This window comes from Salvelinus alpinus, chromosome 13 (genome assembly GCF_045679555.1).
Source record: "Salvelinus alpinus chromosome 13, SLU_Salpinus.1, whole genome shotgun sequence".
Classification (NCBI taxonomy): Eukaryota; Metazoa; Chordata; class Actinopteri; order Salmoniformes; family Salmonidae; genus Salvelinus; species Salvelinus alpinus.
The window spans coordinates 52,350,659-52,372,938 of NC_092098.1; the positions used below are offsets into that span (position 1 = coordinate 52,350,659).

General features: G+C 45.1%; 1 protein-coding gene across 1 annotated transcript in view; it reads left to right on the plus strand.

Annotated features, from left to right (window-relative positions):
• LOC139537915 (coronin-6-like) overlaps positions 1–22,280 on the plus strand; it is a 57,033-nt gene that overhangs the window by 13,217 nt on the left and 21,536 nt on the right. Inside the window, exons 3-8 of the mRNA XM_071339805.1 lie at positions 9,791–9,913; positions 13,090–13,219; positions 13,515–13,693; positions 15,714–15,833; positions 16,386–16,490; positions 17,135–17,280. Coding sequence (XP_071195906.1) covers positions 9,791–9,913; positions 13,090–13,219; positions 13,515–13,693; positions 15,714–15,833; positions 16,386–16,490; positions 17,135–17,280 — 803 coding nt within the window. The remainder of the gene's footprint in view (positions 1–9,790; positions 9,914–13,089; positions 13,220–13,514; positions 13,694–15,713; positions 15,834–16,385; positions 16,491–17,134; positions 17,281–22,280) is intronic.

Below are 22,280 nucleotides of genomic sequence, written 5' to 3' on the forward strand. Positions count from 1 at the left end.
AGTATAGCTAGATAAGTATAGCTAGATAAGTATATATTAATAAGTATAGCTTCATAAGTATAGCTTCATAAGTATAGCTACTTAAGTATAGATACATAAGTGGCACAGTGGTCTAAGGCACTGCATCTCAGTGCTAGAAGTGTCACTACAGACCCTGGTTCGATTCCAGGCTGTATCACAAACGGCCGTGATTGGGAGTCCCATAGGGCGGCGCACAACTGGCCCAGCATCGTCCTGGTTAGGGTTTGGCCGGGGTAGGCCGTCATTGTAAATAAGAATGTGTTCTTAACTGACTTTCTTAGTTAAATAAAGGTTAAATAAAAAAAGAAGTATACATAGATAAATAAATATAGCTAGACAGATAAAGACAGTTTCATGTTTTTAGGTTATCTAACTTCCCTCTAAAAAATAATAGCTTGAAACTTTGCACCTGGTGCAAACCGAAAGCTTAGTCTGATCTTACGTACACTGCTCTCTCTCCAGGATACACTAACTAACTGGAGAGGATTGTTCCTACAATCAACTCAAGGCTCAGACTAACTAAACACCTGTTTAGTAAAACCTGCCAAGACATTTACCAGAGAACCCGATTCTCTGAGGATTTACAGAGTTCTAGACTGGTGAGATAAGAGCTGCCATTCATTCAAGGTTTAATCAGCTGTTTATTTTAGTGTTTGCTGAAGGCATCTTACTGTCAAAACATTGATGAAGGCCTCTTACTGTCAAAACATTAATGAAGGCATCTTGCTGTCAAAACATTGATGAAGGTATTTAGCTGTCAAAACATTGATGAAGGTATTTAGCTGTCAAAACATTGATGAAGGCATCTTGCTGTCAAAACATTAATGAAGGCATCTTGCTGTCAAAACATTGATGAAGGTATTTAGCTGTCAAAACATTGATGAAGGTATTTAGCTGTCAAAACATTAATGAAGGTATTTAGCTGTCAAAACATTGATGAAGGTATTTAGCTGTCAAAACATTAATGAAGGCATCTTGCTGTCAAAACATTGATGAAGGTATTTAGCTGTCAAAACATTGATGAAGGCATTTTGCTGTCAAAACATTGATGAAGGCATCTTGCTGTCAAAACATTGATGAAGGCATCTTGCTGTCAAAACATTGATGAAGGTGTTAGGTTCTTATTTTTCAGAGTAAATAACTCACGGACACTAGAGAAGCTTAACCAAGGTTAATTCTTCCCAAAGGGTCGTTACAACTGTAATTCAGACAACCCAACATTTCTCACCATCACAGGTATTTTTTTATCCCCCCTTAAGACACTCCTCCTTCTCTCCAATCCTTACATCGTATGGTTCCACAGGAAAAGGGTAGTAAACCTTTATTACTCCCTTCAGGGGATCTGACCTCACCTCCTGACCTCAACCCCTCCTTCGCCTAATCCACAGATGTCCATCCTCTTCCCCTACAGCAATCCTGTGATCTCCTCCCGTCCACTCAGCACATTCCACAGCCACTCTGTCTTTCTACAGATCTCACTCCTTTATATACTCTGCGTCTGATCTATCATGTCTTTAATATCTCAATGTTCAAAGTTTAGGATTCAACAAAGGCCTCTTGCTGTCAACACACTGATGAAGGTATCGTGCTGTCAAAACATTTTTATATGAGATTTTAGTCATTTAGCAGACACTCTTATCCAGAGAGACTTACAGTTGGTGCATTCATCTCAAGGTAGCTAGGTGAGACAACCACATCATTCATCTCAAGGTAGCTAGGTGGGACAACCACACCATTCATCTCCAGGTAGCTAGGTGGGACAACCACATCATTCATCTACAGGTAGCTAGAGGAGACAACCACATCATTCATCTCAAGGTAGCTAGGTGGGACAACCACATCATTCATCTCAAGGTAGCTAGGGGAGACAACCACATCACTCATCTTAAGGTAGCTAGGGGAGACAACCACATCATTCATCTCAAGGTAGCTAGGGGAGACAACCACATCATTCATCTCAAGGTAGCTAGGTGGGAGAACCACATCATTCATCTCAAGGTAGCTAGGTGAGACAACCACATCATTCATCTTAAGGTAGCTAGGTGGGACAACCACATCATTCATCTTAAGGTAGCTAGGTGGGACAACCACATCATTCATCTCCAGGTAGCTAGGTGGGACAACCACATCATTCATCTACAGGTAGCTAGGTGGGACAACCACATCATTCATCTTAAGGTAGCTAGGTGGGACAACCACATCATTCATCTCAAGGTAGCTAGGTAAGACAACCACATATCACAGTCATAGTAAGTCAAACGTTCCTCAATAAAGCAGCTATGTATAAGCAGAAACGTTGGCTAATTAATAAATGTATTGCATCAATATAACAATAGAACATGTTACGCACGCCTCTGTGAAGAGGGAACGCAACACCCTGCTACAACTCAACTCCCCGTGCAGTGAAAGAGGTATGGACTGTAGGTGTGAGAAAGGACGACAAAAGGCAGAATTGACCGTATACTAGGATTTTATTCCTTTACACGGTAATATGGGGGAAAGGGGCTGGACGGAACCAAAACAAAGAAAGTAAATGTCAAAGCTCCCCCTCTCCTATCTAACCAGCCTACCCACTACTTACCTAACTTAGCACCACCTGGTGCGCTAACCAAAATACAGGGGGTGGTCCGCCCAGGTCTTACCTAGTGTGCCTAGACAGTAAATATACTACGGGTATATGTATGCCCGCGGGCCTCTTGCCTAAGCACTCCCTAGGTGCCTTCCCCTTCCCCCCTGGGAACAAATGAAACAGAATTACAAACAATTTCAATAATCAAAACAGTGCGTCCTATTGACACACAACAGACATAATCAATCAGCTCCCTCAGCAACAATTAACTCAGTTAATTACCCACAGCTATCGGCCTCCTCTCTCAGCAAAAATCTCCCTATCACAATCAATCCCCTCCCCTGAACAACAGAACACTGGCTTTTATAGCTTCAGAAGGCATTGGTAATTGGAGACAGCTGCATCCTGACGAGGGGGCGGGGTCAGCTCTCCAATTAGCCATGGAGTCGACCAATCAGCTGCTTGAGGGATTTCAGGAAGCCATCTTCTGAAACACACACTCAAATACACAAACTACAATACAGAAACTAGGGAACGTAACAGAACACCATGCAACCTTTTTCTTTTTATGTGTGTGTTGGTAACAGGCGGTGTTGGTAACAGGCGGTGTTGGTAACAGGCTGTGTTGGTAACAGGGTGTGTCGGTAACAGGCTGTGTATGTAACCGGGTGTGTTTGTAATAGGCTGTGTTGGTAACATGGTGTGTTTGTAACATGGTGTGTTTGTAACAGAGTGTGTTGGTAACAGAGTGTGTTGGTAACAGAGTGTGTTTGTAACAGGGTGTGTTTGTAACATGGTGTGTTTGTAACAGAGTGCGTTTGTAACAGAGTGCGTTGGTAACAGGGTGTGTTGGTAACAGAGTGTGTTTGTAACATGGTGTGTTGGTAACAGAGTGTGTTGGTAACAGGGTGTGTTGGTAACAGAGTGTGTTGGTAACAGAGTGTGTTGGTAACAGAGTGTGTTGGTAACAGGGTGTGTTGGTAACAGGGTGTGTTGGTAACAGAGTGTGTTGGTAACAGAGTGTGTTGGTAACAGGGTGTGTTGGTAACAGGGTGTGTTGGTAACAGAGTGTGTTGGTAACAGAGTGTGTTGGTAACAGAGTGTGTTGGTAACAGGGTGTGTTGGTAACAGGGTGTGTTGGTAACAGAGTGTGTTGGTAACAGAGTGTGTTGGTAACAGGGTGTGTTGGTAACAGGGTGTGTTGGTACCAGGCTGTGTTGGTAACAGAGTGTGTTGGTAACAGGCTGTGTTGGTACCAGGCTGTGTTGGTAACAGGGTAACAGGGTGTGTTGGTAACAGGGTGTGTCGGTAACAGGCTGTGTATGTAACCGGGTGTGTTTGTAATAGGCTGTGTTGGTAACCGTGTGTGTTTGTAACATGGTGTGTTTGTAACATGGTGTGTTTGTAACAGGGTGTGTTGGTAACAGAGTGCGTTTGTAACAGGGTGTGTTGGTAACCGTGTGTGTTTGTAACATGGTGTGTTTGTAACAGAGTGTGTTGGTAACAGAGTGTGTTGGTAACAGAGTGTGTTGGTAACAGAGTGTGTTTGTAACATGGTGTGTTTGTAACATGGTGTGTTTGTAACAGAGTGCGTTGGTAACAGAGTGTGTTGGTAACAGGGTGTGTTGGTAACAGAGTGTGTTTGTAACATGGTGTGTTTGTAACAGAGTGTGTTGGTAACAGAGTGTGTTGGTAACAGAGTGTGTTGGTAACAGGGTGTGTTGGTAACAGGGTGTGTTGGTACCAGGCTGTGTTGGTAACAGAGTGTGTTGGTAACAGGCTGTGTTGGTACCAGGCTGTGTTGGTAACAGGGTAACAGGGTGTGTTGGTAACAGGGTGTGTTGGTAACAGGGTGTGTTGGTAACAGAGTGTGTTGGTAACAGAGTGTGTTGGTAACAGAGTGTGTTGGTAACAGAGTGTGTTTGTTGGCCTGCTTATTCAGTCTGTATACACATCCTTGCTAGGGGAAGAATTGGACAGATAGAGGGACAGATAGAGGGAAGCAGAGTAGGAGGGAAGGAGAGATAGAAACAGTATATATTAGAGGGTTGGAGAGTCATATATATATATACAGTTGAAGTTGGAAGTTTACATATGCTTAGGTTCAGTCATTAAAAGTTGTTTTTCAACCACTCCACAAATTTCTTGTTAACAAACTATAGTTTTGGCAAGTCGGTTAGGACATCTACTTAGTGAATGTCACAAGTAATTTTTACAACAATTGTTTACAGATTATTTCATTTATAATTCACTGTATCACAATTCCAGTGGGTCAGAAGTTTACATACACTAAATTGACTGCCTTTAAACAGCTTGGAAAATTCCAGAAAAGGATGTCATGGCTTTAGAAGCTTCTGATAGGCTAATTGACATCATTTGAGTCTATTGGAGGTGTACCTGTGGATGTATTCCAAGGCCTACCTTCAATCTCAGTACCTCTTTGCTTGACATCATGGGAAAATCAAAAGAAATCAGCTCAAAAAAATTGTAGGCCTCCTCAAGTCTGGTTCATCCTTGGGAGCAATTTCCAAACGCCTGAAGGTACCACGTTCATCTGTATAAACAATAGTACGCAAGTATAAATACCATGGGACCATGCAGCCATCATACCAATCAGGAAGGAGACACATTCTGTCTCCTAGAGATGAACGTACTTGTGTGAAAAGTGCAAATCAATCCCAGAACAGCAACGGACCTTGTGAAGATGCTGGAGGAAACAGATACAAAAGTATCCATATCCACAGTAAAAAGAGTCCTATATTGACATAACCTGAAAGGGTGCTCAGCAAAGAAGAAGCCACTGCTCCAAAACCACCATAAAAAAAGCCAGACTACGGTTTGCAACTGCACATGGGGACAAAGATTGTACTTTTTGGAGAAATGTCCTCTGGTTTGATGAAACAAAACAACTGTTTGGCCATAATGACCATCGTTATGTTTGGAGGAAAAAGGGGGAGGCTTGCAAGCTGAAGAACACCATCCCAACCGTGAAGCACGGGGGTGGCAGCATCATGTTGTGGGGGGTGCTTTTCTGCAGGAGGAACTGGTGCACTTCACAAAATAGATGGCATCATGATGGAAAATTATGTGTGTATATTGAAGCAACATCTCAAGACATCAGTCAGGAAGTTAAAGCTTGGTCGCAAATGCATCGTCCAAATTCATACTTCCAAAGTTGTGGCGAAATGGCTTAAGGACAACAAAGTCAAGGTATTGGAGTGGCCATCACAAAGCCCTGACCTCAATCCTATAGAACATTTGTGGGCAGAACTGAAAAACCATGTGCGAGCAAGGATCCTACAAACCTGACTCAGTTACACCAGCTCTGTCAGGAGGACTGGGCCAAAATTCACCCAACTTATTGTGGGAAGCTTGTGGAAGGCTACCCGAAACGTTTGACCCAAGTTAAATAATTTAAAGGCAATGCTACCAAATTCTAATTGAGTGTATGTAAACTTCTGACCCACTGGGAATGTGATGAAAGAAATAAAAGCTGAAATATATCATTAATACCTCATCCACCTGGTCAGCATGACAAAACGTTGAGGTGAGAAGATTTTACAGTCGCTAGTGAAGTCTACACACCCCTTGCACAGTCTGTCACGATTCTCTAAAGTAGAACCCAGAAGCAGACCAGGACAAGGAGAGTAAGACGAAGGTGAGTATTTATTTACAAGTGTAAATGTAGTGATAGAAAAATCCAAGTAGCGGAGCGGGCAGCGGAGGGGAGTTGATGGAATTGAGTAAGCAGATCCAAGGAAGTAACTGAAGTCACCGACGACCAGGTAGGGATGGGATGAGTGTTCCAGGTGAATGACTGTAGACAGAAAAAACGGAGGTAAGTTCAAGGCAAGCAAGACGTACAAAACAACAAAACAAACTCTATCAAACTGGAGGCTGATACGCTGGCACAACATACTGTTCATGGCTAACGATCCGGCAGGGAATGGATGTCAGGTCAGAGCTTATGAAGTGGAGGGGTGATGATCAGGACCAGGTGTGCAGATAGCTGATGGGATACAGGTGCGGGTAATCAGAGATCTCCCAACTAGCTACGTCGCCCGGCAACCAGACAGGGTGCGTTCCAGGACACCGGAAAAATACTCCAGGACAGAACACAGGCAAAAACAGACTCAGGAAGCGGGATTCGTGACACAGTCTTCACATTTTGCTGCCTTAAACTAAAAGAACAATGATGCATTGATTGGGTATGTCTTCACACCCTAGTTAATACTTGGTGGAAGCTCCTTTGGCCGCCGTTACAGCTGTGGATCATTTTGAATAAGATTCAACCAACTTTGCACAACTCTTAGGGAAACATTTTTCCATTGTTTTTGTCAAAATTGCTCAAGCTCAGTAAATTTGGTTAGGAGTCATTGATTGACCGCAATATTCAAGCCTTGTCTCTGGTTTTCAAGCAAATGTATGTCAGGACTGCAGCTGGACCACTCAGGAAAAGCCATTCTGGTGTGTCTTTGGCATTAAACATTTTATAATTTTCCTGCTGAAAATACAACTATATCCCAGGGTTAGGTTTTCAGAAGACTGAGGCAGGGTTTCCACACATTTTTTATATGGGCTTTCAAATTGATTTTTATCCTAACAAACGCCCTAGTCTCTGCCAGTGACAAGCATACCCATAACATGAGGCTGCCACCACAATACATCTTCATTTTTAGATTTTTTATTAATTTGGAAAATTTTCACAAATTTTCTTTCACTTTGAAAATGTAGAATAGGTTGTGTAGATCTGTAGAACAACAATTACTCCTTTTTAGATTAAATTAGATTTTAAGGCAGCAAAATGTGAAGACTGTGCAATGGGTGTGTAGATTGTTTTACATTTTTTATTATGTTGGTATTTTCTTTGTAAATGTTTGCATTTGTTTGTCACATGGAATGTGGGGTTTGGTTATCTCATGGAATGTGGGGTTTGGTTGTCACATGGAATGTGGGGTTTGGTTGTCACAATCAACTACATTATAAAACATTTTGGGGATGGTTGTGGGAAATTCCACGGTAACAGAATGACATCATGGGTTCCTGATCTGTACTATACAGAAATGCATAATGATGAATGTCATTCTCTTCACGGTGATAGGTACACAAGGGAGAACCATGTAGAATCCTACTTTGCATGTTTTGGTATCATTCTACACATTGGCTATTATTTTAATGAGCTCCGCCTCCAAACAAGACCAAATTTGGTTGGGCCGAACCTGACCAAATCTGTACCAATCATAAGACGTCTATGTTTTACAGGCTTGGACACCACAGCAGTAGAGTTCAGTACATTACATTACAGCACAGTGGATTATACTGTACTCTGCTGTACTCTAATCTCCTCTCCTGAACTATACTCTACTGTTTTCTAAGACCCATTTTCCATCTGTTTGACCAGAAATAAAAGCATTTGTTTATCCCTGATTTTTAGAATGGAAAATGTTTGAAACATTTATATATATGCTTTAATTTCAGAGAAATATAGCCTAGACTCGTAGCTTTCATTTGACACCAAATGTATATGTTAGTGCCTTATACATGGAAATGCCCTTGTTACAATCCAACCCACTGTAACCGTATTGTTTGGGGACACTGTCACTGCCACTATACAATAAACACCGAATCTCTCTTCATTGCCTCCCTCTCACACACATATTTTCTCTGTCACACACTCACACACACATGCATGTGTACCCCCCCCCCCCACACTCACACACGCACGTGCAAACATAAATGTACTCAAAATGTAATATGTGGTTTTGTTAGGAACTAACTAGATGCATATTGCTGTTGCTAGGATGTAGAGTGAACTAACTAGATGTATATTATTGTTGCTAGGATGTAGAGTGAACTAACTAGATGCATATTACTGTTGCTAGGATGTAGAGTGAACTAACTAGATGCATATTACTGTTGCTAGGATGTAGAGTGAACTAACTAGATGCATATTACTGTTGCTAGGATGTAGAGTGAACTAACTAGATGTATATTATTGTTGCTAGGATGTAGAGTGAACTAACTAGATGCATATGACTGTTGCTAGGATGTAGAGTGAACTAACTAGATGTATATTATTGTTGCTAGGATGTAGAGTGAACTAACTAGATGCATATTGCTGTTGCTAGGATGTAGAGTGAACTAACTAGATGTCTATTGCTGTTGCTAGGATGTAGAGTGAACTAACTAGATGCATATTGCTGTTGCTAGGATGTAGAGTGAACTAACTAGATGTCTATTGCTGTTGCTAGGATGTAGAGTGAACTAACTAGATGTCTATTGCTGTTGCTAGGATGTAGAGTGAACTAACTAGATGCATATTACTGTTGCTAGGATGTAGAGTGAACTAACTAGATGTCTATTGCTGTTGCTAGGATGTAGAGTGAACTAACTAGATGTCTATTGCTGTTGCTAGGATGTAGAGTGAACTAACTAGATGCATATTACTGTTGCTAGGATGTAGAGTGAACTAACTAGATGCATATTGCTGTTGCTAGGATGTAGAGTGAACTAACTAGATGTCTATTGCTGTTGCTAGGATGTAGAGTGAACTAACTAGATGTCTATTACTGTTGCTAGGATGTAGAGTGAACTAACTAGATGTCTATTGCTGTTGCTAGGATGTAGAGTGAACTAACTAGATGTCTATTACTGTTGCTAGGATGTAGAGTGAACTAACTAGATGTCTATTGCTGTTGCTAGGATGTAGAGTGAACTAACTAGATGTCTATTGCTGTTGCTAGGATGTAGAGTGAACTAACTAGATGTCTATTACTGTTGCTAGGATGTAGAGTGAACTAACTAGATGCATATTACTGTTGCTAGGATGTAGAGTGAACTAACTAGATGTCTATTACTGTTGCTAGGATGTAGAGTGAACTAACTAGATGTCTATTGCTGTTGCTAGGATGTAGAGTGAACTAACTAGATGTCTATTACTGTTGCTAGGATGTAGAGTGAACTAACTAGATGTCTATTGCTGTTGCTAGGATGTAGAGTGAACTAACTAGATGTCTATTACTGTTGCTAGGATGTAGAGTGAACTAACTAGATGCATATTACTGTTGCTAGGATGTAGAGTGAACTAACTAGATGCATATTACTGTTGCTAGGATGTAGAGTGAACTAACTACAGTAAATAGAGACTATGTACAGTGCCGTGACGTCATCCTCCTGTCTGTCCCGTCCTGTGTGATGTAGATGGGTCGTCTGGATAAGAACCACCCGTTGGTGACTGGCCACGCTGGGCCTGTCCTGGACATCGACTGGTGCCCTCACAACGACAACATCCTGGCATCCTGCTCAGAGGACACCACCGCCATGGTAAGGCTGGCAGCCTGAGAGAGAGTGTGTTGGTGTGGTGTGTGTGTGTGGTGTGGTGTGTGTGTGTGTGGTGTGTGTGTGTGTGTCGGCTGCTCTGTTTGTCTGTCATGTATGAACTGTGTGTCTCCAACAAGCTGTTATTCTACTGATCTGTCAAACCAAGGTCTCTCTGTGGTCACTAAAGACCCCATGGCTCTTGTCTCATGAGGAGTGCTATAGTACTGTGCACTCTTAGAAAAGGGGTGAGGGGTGGGGGGTTGTTGGGGGTAACGGCTGGTTGGTATTTATAAACATGTGTTAACATAGTGCCCCTGAGCCCCCAAGACCCCCTCCCTTATCAACCAATCAGATGACAGATATGAGCCTCTAAGGGTGAGCAGATGGAGAGGGATGAGATATCAAAGCTATGTGTGTGTGTGTGTGTGTGTGTGTGTGTGTGTGTCTGCAAGGAATGTGGTTTATCAGACCCTCTAGTGCTACAGTCCGTCAAGGCCTTGCATCACAAGGCTAGCACAAGGACGTGTGTGTGTGTGTCAGTGGAGGCTGCTGAGGGGAGGACGTCTCATAATAATGCCTGAAACGGAGCAAATGGAATGGCATCGCAACCATGTGTTTGATGTATTTGATACCATTCCACTGATTCCACTCCAGTCATTACCACGAGCCTGTCCTCCCAAATTAAGGTAACACCAACCTCGTGTGTGTGTGTGTGTGTGTGTGTGTGTGTGTGTGTGTGTGTGTGTGTGTGTGTGTGTGTGTGTGTGTGTGTGTGTGTGTGTGTGTTCTGGGTTTATCAAAGAGGGAACATGTTGATGCAAACAAGGGATTTTTCTGACAATGAACATCTGTTGAAATCAAGGAGTAGCTATCATATGATGGTACTGCCAGTCTTGTAACAGCTGCTTGTGTGAATGAATGGTGTACAGTACAGGCTATGTGAATGAATGGTGTAGAGTACAGGCTATGTTCATAAGACCATGTGTCACTACACTGATGCCTTTGTTCTGGTAATGGGATAAAGCATTGCTATCGACAGACTGACAGACAGACGAACAGACAGACAGATGGAGGTAACTGCCAAAATAATGGAAACCCTTAAGTAAATGAAGGTTCTGGTGGATCTGTTATGGTGGTGGAGTGCATTTTCCTGGCATGGTTTAGGTCCACTCAACCCCTTAGAGAGCAAGGTAAACACCAATAAATACACAGTCATTCTGAGTGATCACCTTTAACCTTTGGTGAATCATTTCTATCCAGGATGACATTGCCCCCATCCACAGGGCACGAGTGGTTACTGACTGGTTTGATGAGCATGAAAACGATGTAAACCATATGCCATGGCCGTCTCAGTCACCAGATCTCAACCCAGTTGAACACTTATGGGAGATTCTGGAGCGGCGCCTGAGACCATCATCAACAAAACACCAAATGAGGGAATTTCTCGTGGAAGAATGATGTTGCATCCATCCAATAGAGTTCCAGCCACTTGTAGGATCTATGCCGAGGTGCATTGAAGCTGTTCTGGTGGCATGTGGTGGCCCAACGCCCTATTAAGACACTTTATGTTGGTGTTTCCTGTAGATAAATAGAGAGAGAGCGAGAGAGAGACAGAGAGCGAGAGAGAGAGAGAGAGAGAGAGAGACAGAGAGCGAGAGACAGAGAGAGAGACAGAGAGCGAGGGAGAGAGACAGAGAGCGAGAGAGAGAGACTTGCTTTGGCAATGTTAACACATGTTTCCCATGCCAATAAAGCCCCTTGAATTTAATTGAATTGAATTGAGAGAGACCTACTCATTCCAGTGTTTTTCTTTATTTTGACTATTTTCTACATTGTAGAATAATAGTGAAGACATCAAAACTTTGAAATAACACATATGGAATCATGTAGTAACCAAAAAGAAGTGTTAAACAAATCAAAATATATGTTATATATTAGATTCTTGAAAGTAGCCACCCTTTGCCTTGACAGTTTTGCACACTCTTGGCATTCTCTCAACCAGCTTCACCTGGAATGCTTTTCCAACAGTCTTGAAGGTGTTCTCACATATGCTTTTATAAACATTTTTATTTAACCTTTATTTAACGAGGCAAGTCAGTTAAGAACAAATTATTATTTACAATGATGGCCGGGTAGGCCGCCATTGTTCTGTTGAAAAACAAATGATAGTCCCACTAAGCGCAAACCAGATGGGATGGTGTATTTCTGCAGAATGCTGGTTAAGTGTGCCTTGAATTCTAAATAAATCACTGACAGTGTCACCAGCAAAGCACCTCCTCCTCCATGCTTCACGATGGGAACCACACATGCGGAGATCATCCGTTCACCTACTCTGCGTCTCACAAAGACGCAGCGGTTGGAACCAAAACCTCACATTTGGACTCATTCAGTCTAATGTCCATTGCTTGTGTTTCTTGGCCCAAGCATGTCTCTTCTTCTTATTGGTGTCCTTTAGTAGTGGTTTCTTTGCTGCAAATCGACCATGAAAGCCTGATTCACACAGTCTCCTCTAAACAGTTGATGTTGAGATGTGTCTGTTACTTGAACTCTGTGAAGCATTTATTTTGGCTGCAATTTCTGAGGCTGGTAACTCTCTAATTAACTTATCCTCTGCAGCAGAGGTAACTCTGGGTCTTCCTTTCTTGTGGCGGTCCTCATGAGAGCCAGTTTCATCATAGCGCTTGATGGTTTTTGCGACTGCACTTGAAGAAACTTTCAAAGTTCTTGAAATGTTCCATATTGACTGACCTTCATGTCTTAAAGTAATGATGGACTGTCGTTTCTCTTTGCTTATTTGAGCTGTTTTTGCCATAATATGGACTTGGGCTATCTTCTGTATACTACCCCTACCTAGTCACAACACAACTGATTGGCTCAAACGCATTTAGAAGGAAACAAATTCCACAAATTAATTTTTAACAGGGCACACCTGTTTATTGAAATGCATTCCAGGTGACTACCTCATGAAGCTGGTTAAGAGAATGCCAAGAGTGTGCAAAATATATTTTGATTTGTTTAACACTTTTTTGGTTACTTCATGATTCCATGTGGGTTATTTCATAGTTTTGATGTCTTCACTATTATTCTACAATGTAGAAAATAGTCAAAAATAAAGAGTAGTTGTGTCCAAACTTTTGACTGGTACTGTGTGTGTAACGTTGTATTGTGTCCCCCTGCAGGTGTGGCAGATCCCTGACCAGATGGGGACCCAGCCCATATCAGAGCCCATCGTGGTGCTGGAGGGACACTCCAAACGTGTCGGCATTGTCACCTGGCACCCCACTGCACGCAACATACTACTCACTGCAGGTACACACACACACACACACACACACACACACACACACACACACACACACACACACACACACACACACACACACACACACACACACAACATACTCCTCAATATACTACTCAATGCAGGCACACACTCACACTCACACTCACACTCACACTCACACTCACACACACACACACACTTTTACTCCCTCACCCTCCCTCTCACCATCCCCCTCTCCCTCTCTCTCCCTCTCTCCCTCCCTCCCTCTCCCTCCCTCTCTCTCCCTCCCCCTCTCCCTCCCTCCCTCTCTCTCTACCCCAGGCAGTGATAACCTGATAATAATCTGGAACGTGGGGACTGGCGAGGCCCTCATCTCCATGGATGACCACCCAGACCTCATCTACAACGTCAGCTGGAACCGTAACGGCAGTCTGTTCTGCACCACCTGTAAGGACCGACGCCTCCGCGTGTGTGACCCCCGCAAGAGAGAGGTGGTCGCGGTGAGTTGGGGAGGGGGAGGGAGGGGGGAGGGGGTGGTCGCGGTGAGTTGGAGAGGAGGTGGGGAGGGGGTGGTGGAGTGGGAGTTGGTGAGTTGGGGATGGGAGTTGGTGAGTTGGGGAGGGGGAGGGAGGAGGTGAGTTGGGGGGGGGGGAGGGAGGTGGTGAGTTGGGGAGGGAGATGGTGAGTTGGGGAGGGATGGGAGGTGGTGAGTTGGGGGTGGGAGGTGGTGAGTTGGGGAGGGAGGTGGTGAGTTGGGGGAGGGGAGGGAGGTGGTGAGTTGGGGGAGGGGAGGGAGGAGGTGAGTTGGGGAGGGGGAGGGAGGGAGGTGGTGAGTTGGGGAGGGGGAGGGAGGTGGTGAGTTGGGGAGGGGAGGGAGATGGTGAGTTGGGGAGGGATGGGAGGTGGTGAGTTGGGGAGGGGAGGGAGGTGGTGAGTTGGGGAGGGAGGTGGTGAGTTGGGGGGGGGGAGGGAGGTGGTGAGTTGGGGAGGGGGAGGGAGGTGGTGAGTTGGGGAGGGGGAGGGAGGTGGTGAGTTGGGGGAGGGGGAGGGAGGAGGTGAGTTGGGGAGGGGGAGGGAGGTGGTGAGTTGGGGAGGGGAGGGAGGTGGTGAGTTGGGGAGGGGAGGGAGATGGTGAGTTGGGGAGGGATGGGAGGTGGTGAGTTGGGGGAGGGGGTGGGAGGTGGTGAGTTGTGGAGGGAGGGAGGTGGTGAGTTGTAGAGGGGGAGGGAGGTGGTGAGTTGGGGGAGGGGGAGGGAGGTGGTGAGTTGGGGAGGGGGAGGGAGGTGGTGAGTTGGGGAGGGGGAGGGAGGTGGTGAGTTGGGGAGGGGGAGGGAGGTGGTGAGTTGGGGGAGGGGGAGGGAGGTGGTGAGTTGGGGAGGGGGAGGGAGGTGGTGAGTTGGGGGGGGGGGTGGTGAGTTGGGGAGGGGGAGGGAGGTGGTGAGTTGGGGAGGGGGAGGGAGGTGGTGAGTTGGGGAGGGGGAGGGAGGTGGTGAGTTGGGGGAGGGAGGTGGTGCGTTGGGGAGGGAGGTGGTGAGTTGGGGAGGGGGAGGGAGGTGGTGAGTTGGGGAGGGGGAGGGAGATGGTGAGTTGGGGGAGGGGGAGGGAGGTGGTGAGTTGGGGAGGGGGAGGGAGGTGGTGGGGGGGGGGGGGGAGGTGGTGAGTTGGGGAGGGGGAGGGAGGTGGTGAGTTGGGGAGGGGGAGGGAGGTGGTGAGTTGGGGAGGGGGAGGGAGGTGGTGAGTTGGGGGAGGGAGGTGGTGCGTTGGGGAGGGAGGTGGTGAGTTGGGGAGGGGGAGGGAGGTGGTGAGTTGGGGAGGGGGAGGGAGATGGTGAGTTGGGGGAGGGGGAGGGAGATGGTGAGTTGGGGGAGGGGGAGGGAGATGGTGATTTGGGGGAGGGGGAGGGAGGTGGTGAGTTGGGGAGGGGGAGGGAGGTGGTGAGTTGGGGAGGGGAGGGAGGTGGTGAGTTGGGGAGGGGGAGGGAGGTGGTGAGTTGGGGAGGGGGAGGGAGGTGGTGAGTTGGGGGAGGGAGGTGGTGAGTTGGGGAGGGGGAGGGAGGTGGTGAGTTGGGGGAGGGGGAGGGAGGTGGTGAGTTGGGGAGGGGGAGGGAGGTGGTGAGTTGGGGAGGGGGAGGGAGGTGGTGAGTTGGGGAGGGGGAGGGAGGTGGTGAGTTGGGGAGGGGGAGGGAGGTGGTGAGTTGGGGAGGGGGAGGGAGGTGGTGAGTTGGGGGAGGGGGAGGGAGGTGGTGAGTTGGGGGAGGGGGTGGGAGGTGGTGAGTTGGGGGAGGGGGTGGGAGGTGGTGAGTTGGGGAGGGAGGGGGTTGTGTTGTAAAGTGCTGTCGTTGATGCTCCGCTCCTGTTTCCGTGGAGATTGCGTTCATGGTAAAAGCTGCACATGACGGCTCAAACAGAAATGACCTGTAAATGTCACACACACACTACAACACGCCTCAGATTAGTTACATCCCGGCAGAAGTCTCTGTACTCTGTTATTGATGTCTGGCTTCTCCGTTCTGTCCAATAGGAGAGGATGGCTCCACACGAGGGGATCCGACCAATGAGGGCCATCTTCACCAGAGACGGAAACCTGTTCACTACCGGCTTCACCAGGATGAGCCAGAGAGAGTTGGGCCTGTGGGACCCGGTAATAAACACACACACACACAGACAGGACACACAGACAGGACACACAGACAGGACACACAGACAGGACACACAGACAGGACACACAGACAGGACACACAGGCAGGACACACAGTCAGGACACACAGGCAGGACACACAGACAGGACACACAGTCAGGACACACAGTGGACACGTGTGGACAGACTCAGACAGGACACACACAGTGGACAGGTGTGGACAGACATAGACAGGACACTCACAGTGGACAGGTGTTGACAGACACAGACAGGACACTCACAGTGGACAGGTGTGGACAGACAGGACACTCACAGTGGACGGGTGTGGACAGACAGGACACACACAGTGGGCAGGTGTGGACAGACACAGACAGGACACACACAGTGAACAGGTGTGGACAGTCACACTCATATCTCTGAATCATATTTCTGACTCGTATCTCTGACTCGTATTTCTGACTCGTATCTCTGACTCGTATCTCTGACTCGTATCTTTGACTCGTATCTCTTGAAGATCAATGAACATCAATCATGTCTTTTCTAATCTTTCTTCAGACACATTTTGAGGAGCCTATTGCACTGCTGGAGTTGGACACAAGTAACGGTGTGTTGTTACCGTACTACGACCCAGACACCAACATGGTTTACCTCTGTGGAAAGGTGTGACGTTATGAGCACACACACACACACACACACACACACACACACACACACACACACACACACACACACACACACACACACACACACACACACACACACACACACACACACACACACACACACACTACCTCCTCTAGTACTACTAGTACTGTATATCTCCCTTTAGATCAGGGCCGTCCAACTCGTTCCATGGAGGGCCTAGTGTCTGCTGGGTTTTGGGTTTTCCTTTCAATTAAGACCTAGACAACCAGGTGAAAGGAGTTCCTTACTAATTAGTGACCTTAATTCATCAATCAAGTACCTGGGAGGAGCAAAAACCTGCAGACACTTAGCCCTCCGTGGAATGAGTTTGACACGTGCTTTAGTAGTAAATAATGTTGTCCCCTCACCTCCTCTACCGTCTCCTCTCCTTTCTCCTCCCCACCCAACCTCTCCTCTCCTCTCCCCTGCTCTCACCTCACCTCACCTCTCCACCCCTCCTCTCCTGTCCTCACCCCTCCTCTCCCTTCATCTCCTCTCCCCTCCCCTGCTATCCCTTCCCAATCCCTCCTTTCCCACCCCTCCTCTGCTCTCCCCTCACCTCACCTCCCCACTACTCTCCTCTCCCCTCCCCACCGCTCCTCCCCTCCCCACCTCTCCAGGGGGACAGTAGTATCCGGTACTTTGAGATAACAGAGGAACCTCCCTATGTCCACTACCTCAGTACCTTCAGCAGCAAGGAGCCTCAGAGGGGGATGGGCTTCATGCCCAAGAGAGGAGTGGATGTCAGCAAGTGTGAGATCGCCAGGTAGGAGACTCACACACATACAAACACACCCACACACATACAAACACACTACACTCAAGGAACCCCTGGGGATACTCAAGGAACCCCTGGAGATCATCACGGAACCCCTGGAGATCATCAAAGAACCCCTGGAGATCATCAAGGAACCATTGGAGATACTCAAGGAACCCCTGGGGATGCTCAAGGAACCCCTGGAGATCATCAAGGATCCCCTGGAGATCCTCAAGGAACCATTGCTCGTCAATGGTTCGATCCTATTTGCACCCTCGGTTAGTTGAGGGGTTCTTGGAGAAACCTTTCATGTTGCAATGAAGCAACAGGTCCCTGGAGGAACCCTGGAGCGGAGGTGTGGCTTAGTAGGGGCGTGGATTTAAGATCAATGTTTTCTGGAGTAAATGTCATTTCTGTTCATCTGTTCTGTCGTATAGTTGTCACATGTAAAGGTGGAACACTGACAGTGAGGCTGACAGATGAATTTGAGTTGGACAAGAGCCTATGAAAATCTAACAGTAGTAATAGTTACCACTTTATTACTATATGTAAATCAGCAATGTTAATATTCATATTATTTATATTATAAACTGGGTGGTTTGAGCCCTGAGTGCTGATTGGCTGACAGCCATGGTATATCAGACCGTATACAACGGGTATGACAAAACATTTATTTTTACTGCTCTAATTACGTTTGTAACCAGTTTATAATAGCAATAAGGCACCTCAGGGGTTTGTGGTATATGGACAATATATCACGGCTAAGGGCTGTGTCATAGCACTCGTACATAAAAACAGCCTTTAGCCATGGTATATTGGCCATATACCACCCCCCCACCCCCCCTACACCCCCCCGGGCCTTATTGCTTAATTAGATCGCGGACTACAGGAAAAGGAGGGCCGAGCACACCCCCATTCACATCGACGGGGCTCTAGTGGAGCGGGTCGAGAGCTTCAAGTTCCTCGGTGTCCACAACACTAAAGATCTATCATGGTCCAGACACACCAAGACAGTCTTGAAGAGGCCACGACAACGCTTATCCCCCCCCCTCAGGAGGCTGAAAAGATTTGGCATGGGACCTCAAAAAGTTCTACAGCTGCACCATCGAGAGAATCCTGACCGGTTGCATCACCGCCTGGTATGCCAACTGCTCGGCATCTGACCGTAAGGCGCTACAGAGGGTAGTGCGTACGGCCCAGTACCTTACAAATTGTCAAAGACTCCAGCCACCCAAGTCATAGAGTGTTCTCTCTGCTACCGGAGCGCCAAGCTTGGGACCAATTGGCTCCTTAACAGCTTCTACCCCCAAAGCCATAAGACTGATGAACAGTTAATCAAATGGCTACTCTGACTATTTACATTGACCCCTTTATTTTATTATTATTATTATTATTATTATTGTTTTGCACTGACTCTCTTGCACAGGCTCGATGTACACACACACACACACACACACACGCACACGCACACGCACACGCACACACGCACACACAGTCTTGTACACACACACACACAACTGCTAGTCTCTATTTATTATCTATGCCTAGTTACTTTTACCCCTACCTACATGTACATATTACCTCAATTACCTTGACTAACCTGTACCCCCGCACATTGACTCGGTACCGGTACCCCCTGTATATAGACTCGTTATTGTTATTTTATTGTGTTACTATTTTTCCTTTAGTTTATTTAGCTATTTTTTTCTTACTTACTTTAACAGAAAACTCTTTAACAAAACTCTGTTTGTTAAAGAGCATCTTAAGCATTTCACGGTAACCTGTTGTATTCGGGCGCAAATGACAAATACAATACAATTTGATTTGATTTTAATATGTAATACGCATCAATATTTAAAGTAAAAGTTAAATTTGCAGTGTACAAACATAACATGATGAACAGGAATGACATTTACACTGACGGGTGACCAAAAATAACTATCTGAAAGGCACGCCTCCAATAAGCCATGCCTCTACACTATGTTATTAAAAAGGAGCCGGTTGGAACCTTTACACAGGGGTTCCTCAAAGAACCTTTTTAGAGGGGTTCCTCAAAGAACCTTTTTAGAGGGGTTCCTCAAAGAACCTTTTTAGAGGGGTTCCTCAAAGAAGCTTTGTAGAGGGGTTCCTCAAAGAACCTTTTTAGAGTGGTTCCTCAAAGAACCTTTTTAGAGGGCTTCCTCAAAGAACCTTTTTAGAGGGGTTCCTCAAAGAACCTTTTTGAACTGGAAAGGTTCTGTCGGTATGGCCTCCCAAAAGTTTCTTCCAGGCACCTTTACTTTCCCAGTATTTTTCCAATGTTCCATCCCAAGAATAAGTCCCTTTTCTCCCGGGTAACCCGCTATTTCCCTCCAAAACCGGAAGTGTCATTCAAAAGCATTATAAAGCATTATAAAGCATTATAAAGCATATAAATATGTCTAGATTTGATTAGAGCTTTGAGCCGCATGAAAATTCAAGCTTGTTGGCTACCTGAGCCAGATGAGTCCTACATTAAAGACATTTTATGAGCCCAAGCCTAAGAAAATGTCAAATGATTGTCTAATAGGATATGATAGGCTAAGGGCTACTGCACATTACACACACCAGAAAAACATAAACACCCATAGATAGTTATGCTGTCTTGGGAAAATCAATGAAACTAGCTCCAGTAACCTGTGTGGACTGTATTACGGTTCTGTACTATAGACCTAATGCATTATATGGACTGGAATTACACACCTCGTTCAAACCATGAAGCTGCATGGGAGAGAACACCTGAGGCCTACAAAGTTACAAGTATAGGCTAGCGAATTAGATTTTAATTTTGAAATATAATAGGCCCTATTTTACATTTTTATAATTAGTAGGCAGACGCATAACCCGTTCATAATATTCCTCCGAATGTTGTATTACCTCCTCTTTCTCTAGTGTTGCTTCAGTCCTTCCTCGCTCTCAACAGTTAAATTAAATATGTTTCGTTGTCCTTATATTGATCATTCTAATGACAACCTTGAATAATATGGGACTGGAATTAGATGCAGACGACTTTCGCTTTCTCTTCACCAAGATTGAATGGTTATGGGTCTGAATTAATAACTGCTATAGTCTACCACCATCTGAATGGGTCTGAATTAATAACTGCTATAGTCTACCACCATCTGAATGGGTCTGAATTAATAACTGCTATAGTCTACCACCATCTGAATGGGTCTGAATTAATAACTGCTATAGTCTACCACCATCTGAATGGTTATGGGTCTGAATTAATAACTGCTATAGTCTACCACCATCTGAATGGTTATGGGTCTGAATTAATAACTGCTATAGTCTACCACCATCTGAATGGTTATGGGTCTGAATTAATAACTGCTATAGTCTACCACCATCTGAATGGTTATGGGTCTGAATTAATAACTGCTATAGTCTACCACCATCTGAATGGTTATGGGTCTGAATTAATAACTGCTATAGTCTACCACCATCTGAATGGTTATGGGTCTGAATTAATAACTGCTATAGTCTACCACCATCTGAATGGTTATGGGTCTGAATTAATAACTGCTATAGCCTACCGCCATCTGAATGGTTATGGGTCTGAATTAATAACTGCTATAGTCTACCACCATCTGAATGGGTCTGAATTAATAACTGCTATAGCCTACCACCATCTGAATGGTTATGGGTCTGAATTAATAACTACTATAGTCTACCACCATCTGAATGGGTCTGAATTAATAACTGTTATAGTCTACCACCATCTGAATGGGTCTGAATTAATAACTGCTATAGTCTACCACCATCTGAATGGGTCTGAGTTAATAACTGCTATAGTCTACCACCATCTGAATGGTTATGGGTCTGAATTAATAACTGCTATAGTCTACCACCATCTGAATGGGTCTGAATAAATAACTGCTATAGTCTACCACCATCTGAATGGTTATGGGTCTGAATTAATAACTGCTATAGCCTACCGCCATTTGAATGGTTATGGGTCTGAATTAATAACTGCTATAGTCTACCACCATCTGAATGGTTATGGGTCTGAATTAATAACTGCTATAGTCTACCACCATCTGAATGGTTATGGGTCTAACTGATATAGTCTACCACCATCTGAATGGGTCTGAATTAATAACTGCTATAGTCTACCACCATCTGAATGGTTATGGGTCTGAATTAATAACTGCTATAGCCTACCACCATCTGAATGGGTCTGAATTTATAACTGCTATAGTCTACCGCCATCTGAATGGTTATGGGTCTGAATTAATAACTGCTATAGCCTACCACCATCTGAATGGTTATGGGTCTGAATTAATAACTGCTATAGTCTACCACCATCTGAATGGGTCTGAATTAATAACTGCTATAGTCTACCACCATCTGAATGGTTATGGGTCTGAATTAATAACTGCTATAGTCTACCACCATCTGAATGGTTATGGGTCTGAATTAATAACTGCTATAGTCTACCACCATCTGAATGGTTATGGGTCTGAATTAATAACTGCTATAGTCTACCACCATTTGAATGGTTATGGGTCTGAATTAATAACTGCTATAGCCTACCACCATCTGAATGGTTATGGGTCTGAATTAATAACTGCTATAGTCTACCACCATCTGAATGGGTCTGAATTAATAACTGCTATAGTCTACCACCATCTGAATGGTTATGGGTCTGAATTAATAACTGCTATAGTCTACCACCATCTGAATGGTTATGGGTCTGAATTAATAACTGCTATAGTCTACCACCATCTGAATGGTTATGGGTCTGAATTAATAACTGCTATAGTCTACCACCATTTGAATGGTTATGGGTCTGAATTAATAACTGCTATAGTCTACCACCATCTGAATGGTTATGGGTCTGAATTAATAACTGCTATAGTCCACCACCTGAATGGTTATGGGTCTGAATTAATAACTGCTATAGCCTACCACCATCTGAATGGTTATGGGTCTGAATTAGTAACTGCTATAGCCTACCGCCATCTGAATGGTTATGGGTCTGAATTAAT